The sequence below is a fragment of the Protopterus annectens genome, chromosome 8.part0 (assembly GCF_019279795.1).
Source record: "Protopterus annectens isolate FY-2018-M chromosome 8.part0, PAN1.0, whole genome shotgun sequence".
Lineage (NCBI taxonomy): Eukaryota > Metazoa > Chordata > Ceratodontiformes > Protopteridae > Protopterus > Protopterus annectens.
In genome coordinates this window covers 1,515,217,666-1,515,229,947 of record NC_056741.1, presented here as the reverse complement: position 1 = coordinate 1,515,229,947, position 12,282 = coordinate 1,515,217,666, and the positions used below count along the sequence as shown (strand labels likewise).

At 34.4% G+C, this 12,282-nt stretch overlaps 1 protein-coding gene across 1 annotated transcript in view; it reads left to right on the top strand.

Moving 5' to 3' along the window:
* Positions 1 to 12,282, top strand: part of LOC122809531 (NXPE family member 4-like) — a 605,331-nt gene that overhangs the window by 353,707 nt on the left and 239,342 nt on the right. Inside the window, exon 3 of the mRNA XM_044081100.1 lies at positions 10,256 to 10,474. Within this exon, the coding sequence (XP_043937035.1) occupies positions 10,256 to 10,474 (219 nt within the window). The remainder of the gene's footprint in view (positions 1 to 10,255; positions 10,475 to 12,282) is intronic.

The window sequence follows — 12,282 nt, the reverse complement described above, 5'->3', positions numbered from 1 at the left end:
GCATAGTATTAGAGCTAAGTTCCAATATTATGCCAGTATGGCTTCGGAAGTCCCATACGGCACTTTCTGAGCACAGAGGGCATATTTAGTGTCCGTGCTCTGCACGGACATGCCCCCTCTGCTCGCACACGGAGCCGTGTCTGTTTTAGAGCACAGCAGCGTACTTTCATACATATGCGTGGCACGCTGCCGTGCTATATGGGAAGTTTACTGACTCTGAGGTGTTGAAAATCCCTTGTAAGAATGAGTGCAGAAATGCCTTTTATCAGTTGTCTCAGGATTACTTGTTTACTGTTTTGAGGAAATTCCACTTTCTTAGTAAGTTGATCAAGTACTTGCATCTGTTGTGCAGATGTTATTTTACTGACTTGAGTGAGATTAGGGGGATAAATGTGCATTACAGAGGTGAATGCTTTTCACCATTTCAAGTATAAATGCTTTGAGCTAAAGGCTGTCTTTCAGATGTCGGTATTCCAGTCGGGAATATTTCTTCTAAAGGAATAAGAAGACAGTATGGGGAGTCCCTCACAGCATTACAGCTTTTTGTGGATGACATTGTGTTTGCTCCACTCATGTCTACAATTAGAGGGGTCTGAAAACTATCTTTTCTCTCTATTACAGAGATTTAAAGAATAGCCTAATTTCATAATAAACATTTTGAAGCCTCAAGTGATATGGCTAGGGAGCACTCCTTCCCTGAAAGGAAAGGGGTCTTTCTGGCACAGGAGTCCAGAAGAATTCTAAAATATCTGAAATGTATTTAAGGCCAAATTTGGATAGAATAAATGTACTAGTTCAAATAGTAGAAAAGGATGCCTTTGAAGAACATAAGTAGCAATGGATTTTTACTTTATTGATTTATTTATTTCTTAATCGGCGAATGAATTGGCCCTTCTCTGTATCTTTTGTGTTATTACTCAGACCACCACAATGGAAGATACAACATATATGTGGATAGTTTAGTATAGCCTGTCACAGAGCATGTCTTTAGGAGGTGGAAGTAAACTAAAGTATACAGAGAAAAGCCTTTCAAACATGGCCATAGCATACAAAACTCAGGAGTGAATTCAGACCCTAGAGCTCAGAGACAAATTTTACCACTAAGCCAGTGTGCTGTCCATCCTGATGGAAGTTAAAGATGGTATCAATGCAAAAAATGCTTACTTTGTTTAAATGATTTTGGTGCCTATGGTACTCTGCCATTGGATATATCATTGGTGCACCTTAAGCCATATTAAACAATTGAGAAAGCATTTTGTCTCAATGATACTGCATTCCTATGTCCGCTAGGGTGAAGACAGAGGTCATGGTAAAGAGTAAATAAGAAGGAAGCATTCAATTACACAATATCAAGCTCTACGTCTTAGCTTTTAAGTTACATATATTACTTCTGTACCTTGACCAATCTAAAATGCACCATGAAAGCAAGCTGAAGTTGTAATCATAGAATACTTCTGGAGAGAGATGCAGTTCTGGGGAAGAACTGGTGAATTTTTGCTCTTTCTGTTAAGTACACACTTATTGTGTATAGCACTGGATGAGTACTGAAGTGTCAAATACACCACCAAGAAAGAAACAGTTTATATTTGGTCTGTAAACAATGCAAACTTTTGTTGGTAGGTAACATTTTGATTAAAAGTAATATACAATATGAAATCCAAAAGGAACTTTGGTACACTAAAACCAAGAAACGAAGTAAAGTACCAAACTGCCAGAGCCACGGATGTCACGGGTTCTATTTGTTTTTCCTACGTAATATTTCTGACATTTCTGGCATTGTGCCAGATATATTAGATCTCTAGTTTTGCAATCTGCATAGCAACTAAAAGTATATACACGTCCAGTGTGTGGGTGTGTGAATATGTTGTCATTGGCTATGTAGGGACATTGATTGCACGTCCAACATGGAAACGTGATTTTCTTTGGGATACAATGAGATGATCATCATTCTTTTCATAACATAAAAGTCTCTTGAGGGATTTCATATTCCTATATGCTATCCTTGGTTTGTCATCTATTAGAGAGCCAATTCTATCATCCATGGCTAAAAACTTCCAGTTCTTTGTAATAATCTTGCTAATCTGGCTGTTCCTGTTGGTGTATGGGATGACAAGCCTATTCACCTGAGTCCGAGGCTTGTTGATTACCTTTGATTCTGTGGCCACTTTCCCATAGAAAAATGGTCTCCCTTTACCAGTTCTCGGTCTATCAATGGTGTCTATGGTGGCTTGTACCAAATCTCTGTTGTAACCTCTGGTAGCAAAATCATTTAATAGTCTATTTTTCTGTTTTGCAAAAGTGGCATCATCAGTAGTCAATTTTGATACTCTATGTAACTGATTGGTGATGATGTTAGAATGAATATGTTTGGGATGCATGCTGGTACGATGAAGAAAACTATTTCTCCAGCACGACTTCCTGAACATTTCAGTATGGATCTCATTTGATTTTTTAATTAACCTAACATCCAAGAATTCTATCTTAGTACATGAATGGGCACTTTCAAACTCCAAAAAGTCTGTTGTCCCATTTAGGTATCTGACAAAATCTAAGAGTTCTAGCTCATTTCCTCGCCACACAACAAAAATATCGTCTACAAAACGGTTATAGTATTGTATATGATCATGAAAGAGTGTATTGTTGAGTACATATGTGTCCTCCCAATATGCCAATACTAGATTGGCGTAGGAGTTCGCGCATGGGGTCCCCATCGCTACCCCCTTTGTTTGTAAGAAGTATCCATTTTCATAACATAAAACATTATTTTCCAAGACTACTTCAAGTAGTAGCATCCATTTGATAATGTTGTTGTTACTGACCCCATTGTTTAACAAAAATAGCCTTACAAACTCCACACCAATGTTATTGGGTATGGATGTGAATAATGCTTTCACATCCAACGTCACAAAAAAATCATTCTTATCTATGTGCCTTTGATTGTTACTTAAAGCAAGATTCTCCAAAAATTGTTGAGGGTCCCGTAGTATATAATTTGTTTTATTAATAATAGGTTTAAACTGTTTATCTGAGTATATAGATATTGATTCTGTCAGCCAACCTTTGCTGGAGACAATGGGTCTCAAAGGTGGATCTATCATTCTTTTGTGTATTTTTGGTAGACCTCTGAAGGTGGGTATCAGGGGGTTCTCTACAAGAAAATATCTATATAATTCCACATCTATAACATTACTTAAAAACATATCATATAGGTGTCCATGTACTCTAGTAATCAAAGTATTCAGTGAGCTCATAGTCAGAGGACAATAGGTGTCAACATCGGCCAACATAGCCTCAATTTTACCCTTGTATTCCTTCCTATCCATCACCACTATGGCACCTCCTTTATCTGCCTGTCTGATTACAATGTTGTCATTGGTCTGTAAGCTAGAAATAGCCATCCTTTCCTCTCTAGTGACATTGACGAACTCTGATTTAAAACCATTACTGTTGTATAATTCCAAAAAATCATGTTCACATGCACGTTCAAATATATCCAATAAAGGATGTATTGGTGGCATGAAAGTGGAGGGTTTTTTAAAAGTATTAATATGTACATTTGTGTTCATTACCATGTCTTCATTACCATAAAACATTTTTAATGCTACATTCCTAGTGAACATTTTAATGTCCACAATCAAATCAGTCGCATCAGAATAACCGGAAGGTATGAAGTTCAGTCCTTTGTTGAGGACAGATAGCTCATATACATTAAGTTCATACCTGGAGATATTCACTACTAAGTCCTGGTAATGGACTTCAAAGCCTTCCTCTGTTGTTCGTAGATTTCCTCCGTTCCTTTTCTCTTCCTCACTGTGTTCTGTGGTTGCCATGTCCTCTTTTCTACCTGCTTGAAAGGGAGGGGAAAAGATGGAAAACCCTCCGACTGTATTAATGCATCATCCTCTATTTCACCTGCTGTTGAACTTACAGCTGGCGACTTCCTTCGTGCTCCACTTGTAGCGTTATGTTCCATTAGCCTTGCATCCCTCTTGGATGGATTGTTGCTGTCACTAAGAGAACACCACCAATGCGTTAGCTCGACATATTATAGACAATGGATCTCAGCATTGTTTTAAGTTTAGGGTGTTAGAAGTAGTAAAGAAGACTAATAGATTAGGTAACATAAGGAACCATACTGAAGACATTGAGAGTAAATGGGTCCTTAGGCTGCAGGCACATCAGTATGGGTTAAATTAGAGAATCAATCTGAAACCATTTCTGGCAGCTAAACCTTTCAAATATTAGATCCATAGAGTATTCACAATCTATTAGATGCTCTCATATTTGTGTCACATGTTTTTAACTTTTCAAACTGTTGAATATGTTTTCAACAGCAAGTTTGTATATGTGGTTTTTATAAATAACCCCCCCTTCCCCCCTCCACTTCTTTTCCTTGTGTGTTTTTAAAACCTTAAAAGATCAGCCTCTCATTTAAATATTGAATTGTTAATTGAAATGTTAATGAATTATAGGTGTGTCTACAAGCTATTTAAAGTGAATTGTGCTTCATTATGCCATTGAAGTCTGAAGAAGCGTTATTACAACATGAAAGCGCTAACTGTCCTAGGCATTTTGTTTCCAATAAAGGATTTGATACAGTGAAATCGTGTCATCTCAGCTTTTGGTGTATCCTCGGATTTGTTTTTGCTCATTGTGACTTTATCGTTACGAGGGTCCTTTACTCAGGAAGGAGGTTTGTTACTTGTTGTTTCACATTTTTATGAATCTTGGGAATTCCAAAGATGGAAGGGATCCTAGGTTTATCAGTTTTAAAAAAATCAAATGTTTTTTTATCAAACAACCCTTCAAAAAACATATCTGTTAAACAAATATCAATTTTATTATAGGCAATATTTATTTCATTAATAGAAACATTTGTGTACCCTTCCTCATTGAATACAATTTCGTTCATCTTCCCTTCATATAATGTTATCCATGATAACTATTCCTCCCCCTATTATTCTAATCTTATGGTTATCCCTCAAATTTTGTAAAATATTCATTTCTTTATTAGTTAAATTAGGTTGAAACTCAAACTTATTATATCTGTTTCTTAATTCCTTTTCCATGTTTTTTTTCTAAATTACTCAATTGTGGATGTAATGGTGGATTAAATGTAGCTTTTCTTTTCAGTTGTTTATCCATAGTGTCCACATCAGGTGTTAGTAATAAATTTAAATTAATCTTTCTAAAAAACAATTTTAAGTCTAGAATCGACTGTGTAAGTACACCCTTTTTATAGGGTATATATTTAAAACCTTTTTCAAGCAGGCTAAAATGTTCTTTTTCAATTGAAATACCACTAAAATTATAAATACTAAAATTGTTAAAAATGTGTTTAACACCATTAACTATGATGTCATTGCCATCTATGACACTTCTGGGTGGGGGTTGTGGTGGCGTATCCACCCTCTTTAATATTTCCCCCTTCCCCTTCTCCCCCCTCTCCAAGAAAAATTTCTTTCCTGATAACCAGGTTGATTCATTAGCCTTTCTGATCTTCTGAGGGGGGGGGGATTCTTCAAAACTACATTCTTCTTCCTGATAATGGTTAACTTCCTCTAAATTTCCCTGTTTGTCATTAAACATTTTATTTCCATAAAGGTGTTTTAAATAACCAGGGGCCCGAGGTTTGGGGTATACTGTCCCATTTTTGTATTCTTCAGTGTCTCTTTCCAAATTTTTAAATTTCTGTTGAATAGTTTCCCCACACCTTTCATCAATCTCACCCCTAATCTTAAAATATTTGTCCTTCTCTTCCCTTATAGTAAATATCAGGTCTTCCTTAATACATTTATCCAACTCAATTATTTATTTTTGTAGGGCATCCTGCACCCTATGATTTTCTTGAATCATGAGCCTTAACATATCCAACCCACAGTTGTTGAAAAGTTCTGTTAGCTCTTTATGAAAAACAGACCCCTCAAGCACATTGTTCAGAAATTTAAAAACCCTCAGTCCCTTTGGGACTATCCCCCTACAAACACACTCATTTAAATACTCATTTTCTATTTCTAAAGTTCGGTATTTTAACATTATTTTATACAAATTGTCCAGTTTGACTTTATAAGAATCAGTAAGCCTCTTTAAAAGGATCTTCGCTGCCCTAAACAACAATATAAAACAAAATTCTCACTTAAATTAAACAACAAGTCTCAATCATTAAAAAGCAGCTTTTTAATAAACAATGTAATAAAAAGCTTCATTAATCAAAAAACTTGCAAGTCTAAATCAATAAATAAAAGCAACAAAATGATAATAATAAAATAATAACTAAATAATATATAATAATAATAATAAAAATATAATAATAAATTAAACCTAAATATAATAAAATAAAATATATAAAAATAGATAAAATAATAATAAAATAAAATAAATAATAATATTCTATTTAATTTTTACATAACTAAATATAAGATTAAATGTATATATAATATAAGCTAAAATATATAAAATATAAATAGCAGCAAATTTATGAACTCTCAGTTGCATTTTCTACTCTGCCTCCTCTAAATCTAATTTTTACTCTGCCCTGCAACTTGGTCTATGTCCATTTGATCGTGATAATTGATCTATGAACATGAAATCCTTTAGTGACTTGCAACTTCTACTTTTGATGGTCTAGGCTTGTATTCTTATGAGCATTTTAGTGATCTTCTTATGAAGCGTATGTATGTGTTGGGGTTTTCATCGTTTACCTTGGCTAGGTTTATGTACACATGTTGTTTTGGATAGCGTATTTGTGTTCTTATATCACGTTTACTCCTATACAATGTTGTTAATTCTATAATAAAATTACAATTATTCTTATTCTTACATTTATTAAATTCAATGTTCTGTTACAATAATCATATATAATTTTTTAGACCAAGCACTGTTGCTAACCTGTGCATTACATCCATTACAATTGTGTGTCTTTATGCATATTAGCATTAACCCTACCCACATAGATCAGATCAGAGGAGGTAATCCCTTCCCAATAGAAATAGAAGCCTATTGAGAGTTGATTAAGCATATTAATGTGTTCTTGGCGATAGATCACAGTTCAGCGCTACCTCAGTGAAATGAAATATCTAATAATTAAATATGGATAAAAAAATAAATCATAGAATACATGTGCATGTGATATAATCATACCCCATTGAAATTGTCCCCTATTATATATGATATATATATATTATTTATTATATTTATATATATATTATTTGGGTTTTGTATGTAGGTATTATTTTATATTATTATTATATATTATTATTATTGGTATGTTGGTGTTGTATGTAATGTGTTTTTTTTTTTTAAATTTTTAGAACAAACTTTTTTAATTATTGACTAATTAATGAATTGATTAATTATTTTGTGTGTATTATGATGTAATATGTTTTGTTGTTGTATTGTTTTTGAACGGGCAATTTTGGAGCTTGTCGTTGCTTTTTTGGTTACTTTCAGTAAAGATTTTTTTTTTGGTTGGATGGTTTTTTACCCGTTTTCTCTTTATTTTCAGTTTGGTTGTTCTGGATAAGAATCAGTCACTGTTGGTTGCCCATTAGGCACATTTTGTTTAAAAGAATATTTTTGCAATAGTCAGTCTTTAACGTCTTTAGGCTGTGCAAGAATCTCATTGTCATTATAAACAGTACCTGGAACCATCCTATTAGAAAAGATGTTTTTTTGACCTGCTGGAACTATTCCTCTCGAGTCGCTACTCCTCTCTTTATTGTATCCACCCTCACAAAGAATTCCTGGTGTATTTGTGGCGTTAAAAGAGCCCTCACCATCTTTATTTTGATCTTTCGATCCGTTAAGACTTCTCGTCGGTTCACGATGAATGCCTAGTCCCTTCAACGCTTCCTGGACTTCCGCATTGTGAATGCGTACGTTATTGCATAGTCCAACCAGTGATTGAGTTAAGGGTGTCAGCAGGTCTATTAGCTCAGTAAGCTGCCCAATGAGCTTTCTGGATTGACCCAGTTCATTTGCCCCTTTTCCTTCAGGAGGGTCTGGTCTCTCCATGGCAGTAAATCCGAAAATAAAACCACGAAATCCAAAAGGAACTTTGGTACACTAAAACCAAGAAACTAAGTAAAGTACCAAACTGCCAGAGCCACGGATGTCAAAACCAAAGTTTTTAATGTTAAAATCCACAAGTGAACGCAGAAATCAATCCCAAACACATAAACGCTTGATTACAAAAAATGCGTTTTCATAATGACAATGAGATTCTTGCACAGCCTTAAGACGTTAAAGACTAAATGTTTGAGGAGGCTGTATTTGAGGAAGACTTTATCGAAGATTTTTGGATGACATAGTCATTCTATGGTCTGGGAGTACAGAGCAGTTAGAAGAATTTAAAGCTTACTTGGGAGAAACAACACAATTTTTAAAATTCACTTTTCATGTTTCAACAGATAAATTACAATTTTTGGATGTGGAAATCTACAAAAGAAATGATAGATTTGAATCTAAACTATACAGGAAATCTACTTTCTGCAATTCATTTCTACATTTTAAAAGTGTGCATACCTATTATTGTAAAAAGAATATTGTAAAAGGACAGTATGTCCGAGGTAGCCGTATGACTACCCTAGATTCTGATTTTAAAGAAGAGTGCAATTTATTAAATAAAATGTTTTTGGAAAGAGGTTACCCCCAGGACTTTATCAATAAAATATATGAAGAAGTTATGATAGGGAGAGGAAGCAAATTTAAACCTATCCTAGGTAAGAGAGACTTAAATAAAAATATAGGTGGTTTAAAAGCAATAGATACAAATAAACCCATTTCCAAAGACATAGATTATGGGCATGCTTTAATTCTTGAATACAACACTTTTAATAAAATTGTTACTAAACAAGTTATTGAAAGAGAATGGAATAAGTTCATTAGTTTAACTGATTTGGACCAGGAAAAATTAAACAATAATGTTAAAGTAGTATATATAAAAATTCTCAATCCTTTAAAAATATGTTGGAATACAAAAGTTCCATGACATCTAATAGAATTAGGAAAGGTACCTATAAATGTGGACACTGTAGCCATTGTGGTAATTTAATAGACAAGGAAAAAATCTTTTTGGAATGTAGGCAGAAATGGATAACTAGTATAAACTATTATAATTGTGAAACTAAAGGTGTGGTTTATTTAGGATTATGTTTAGAATGCAATGCTTTTTACGTAGGTAAAACTGAAAGAGTTTTAAAGAGAAGGATATATGAACATAAATATGAGATTTCCATAAAAAAAGAAACTAATGCATTGTATAAACACACCCTAGTTTGCCATAATGCTAAATTTCAGTTCATGGTGTTAGAACAGGTTAAGAAGGATGTGAGGGGTGGACCATGGGAAGAAAGATTGGAGTTCAGGGAGCTATGGTGGCAAATCTCCCTTGATGCAACACCCTAGTTTGTCATAATGCTAAATTTCAGTTCATGGTGTTAGAACAGGTTAAGAAGGATGTGAGGGGTGGACCATGGGAAGAAAGATTGGAGTTCAGGGAGTTATGGTGGCAAATCTCCCTTGATGCAACCAACCCCCCTGGTCTAAATGATTTTATTTCCATTATGCCACTTTTAAAGTTAAGAGCAGGAAAAATATGAATATTTCTTGTGTTTTAGTGTATTTATTGTTTTAACCAGTAGATGACAGGCTAATACTATATAAATAATATACAAATGATTCATAATACCTAAAACTGATTTTCATAGTTTTTTATAACTGTTTTTTATAACTATTTTTATAATTATTTTTAAGATATTTATATATTTCATTAAAGCACTGTTTGTGAATCAGGTCTTCATAATAGTTATAATAAATACCAACGAATTATAAGAGAAATGATACAAGGGCAAGAGGCAATGGTAATTATATAATTAACTTCTTAATTAAGACTGCATTGATTGGGTAATTGTTTTTTAAGTAATGTATATAAAGGTTGATTTATTTTATGGAGGGTATCTGAATAAGTCAGTTTGTACAAGACGAAAACGCATTTTTTGTAAAAAGGGTTTATGTGTTTGGGATTGATTTCTGCGTTCACTTGTGGATTTTAACATTAAAAACTTTGGTTTTGACATCCGTGGCTCTGGCAGTTTGGTACTTTACTTCGTTTCCTAATATACAATATGTCTTAATATGCATAACTGTGCTTAAAAATCTCAGAAGGCTATTGATGGACCATTTTTGGTTTACATAAATAAATATATAACAAGTAAACTAGCAGATGCATTTCTCTCTTTTTTCCCCTTTTCCTTAGATCCTAATATCAGAGTATCAAAATGTCAACGTGAGCCTCTAAGAAGACTGAACTCATCAGGATTTGTTCTGAATCGAACTTGGGTATCATCCATTTGCCAAGGCAAAATATTCACTGTTCCTGACAGAGCCACACAGTGTATGAAAGGAAAGAAGATTTTTTTAATTGGTGATTCTACAATTCGTCAGTGGTTTGAATATTTTGTGAAGTATATGCCAAGTAAGTGTCAATTTAGCTTTTTACAACTTTAATAACATAAAAACTATCAAATGGGGATCATGCAGAACTGGCATATTAATGAAAAGAACAGGCATCTATCAGTTATGTCATCAACCTGGTTTCAGATTATGGCCTGGGTTCTGAGAGACCAACCAAGGGAGGAGGTTATAGTGGGTGGTCAGCATGCCTTTCATAGTGGAGAAAGGGCCTTCAATCATATTGCTGCTATAACAACCTAAAGGGAAGCCTAAGTGAGTTGTTACAAGTCACTTAGCAAGCAGTTCCATCTTCTTCCTTTCTGGCAGGCAGTGAGGGCATGGATATTAATGTCTGAAAGGTAGGGTCAGTGAATAAATAAAAAGCTGCACCACACTGTCATGAGTCTAAGAGATTTGTTGTTTTTGCCCACACAGTGTTCATGAGCCCACCCCCCCCCCCCGGAAAATTAAGAAGGCACAATGGTTGATCACTTTTTAATTTCTCCAAAACTTTTGGGTTTCTAATATCATGACAGGAATGGACCCCATTCTCAAGTCAAAGTATGATTAACGTTTGTGAAATTAATATTGTTTAAAATCTTTGCTGTTAGCCAAAAGAGCTTTTTGCAGTACCTGCAATGTGCCCAAAACTGACTGTTTCTGAAATTCATATGGAGTTACAGGTATTGGTAGCATATCTAAATATGACTGTAAATTCTTTTTATGAGACCCATTGCTCCTACTATTGAAACTGTCCGGGTATCCTTCTTCCACACTGCCTTCATTTCTGCCTGCAAATCTTGGTGTTTTATGACTCTGTGTCCCTCTGTACATAAGACACTGTAATCAATGGGTGTAGCAATTTTGATGATCAATGCTACTTTTTTCTTCTTTTCATGGACCACTATATCTGGTTTTCTTGCATCTATTTTTTTTTAACTGTTGGTAATGGAACCCTCCTTGAAAACTTTCCGTTCTCGATGTTTCCTCAGTCTATGTACTTCTTTCTGTAATACTCACATAACTACTGGTCTGATTTGAAAAAAAAGCACCTGATTTTTCTACTTTATATTCCTTTCTGCTTAACTAATATATGTACAACCAATTGTTATCTGTGTAACATTTAGCTGTTTTCGACTTGTATAAAATCTGTACTAATGTACTTAATGTTATACTTGTATGTACTGGAGCTTTTCTCCCCGGGCCTCTGCTGAAAAAGGGCCTCGGCACAGACATTCCCGGTCAACAAATGTAAAATAAATAAATATAAACTTCATAATTTTCTATAATGCTGTGTGACTCATTTCCAGTGTTTTTCAGCAACTTCAATATTATAATGTTTGCACATCCCCAATATAATCTTGGCACATTATTATGCCTCTCAGTGTACAGGCCTTCTGCCATTAGTGCATCACACCCAGCAACAAGATGTACAACTGTTTCTAATTCTGCTTTACAAATCCTGCATTTATCTGTTTCTCCGATATGTTCAATGGACTTTGTAAACCAATGTGTACTGAGTCCACTATCCTGGGCTACCAATATTAACCTTCCATCTTTTGGTTTAAATTCATCTCTCTTTAACCATTCCTGCATTAGATACTGATTGACATGAAGTTGTTCCAGGAGTTTTCTGTACTTGCAACTATATTTATGTAGTTTCCACATTTCTTGCCTTCTCATCTGATCCTTCACCTTATATTCTTTCTTTTGTTTTTTTGCACATTCAGTTGCCGCCTGATTTTTTATCTACTTCTGGTTTGATTTCCATTCCCACTTGACACCAATATACTTCTGCTAAATTTTAGCAGGGAAATCATCTCAGACTTG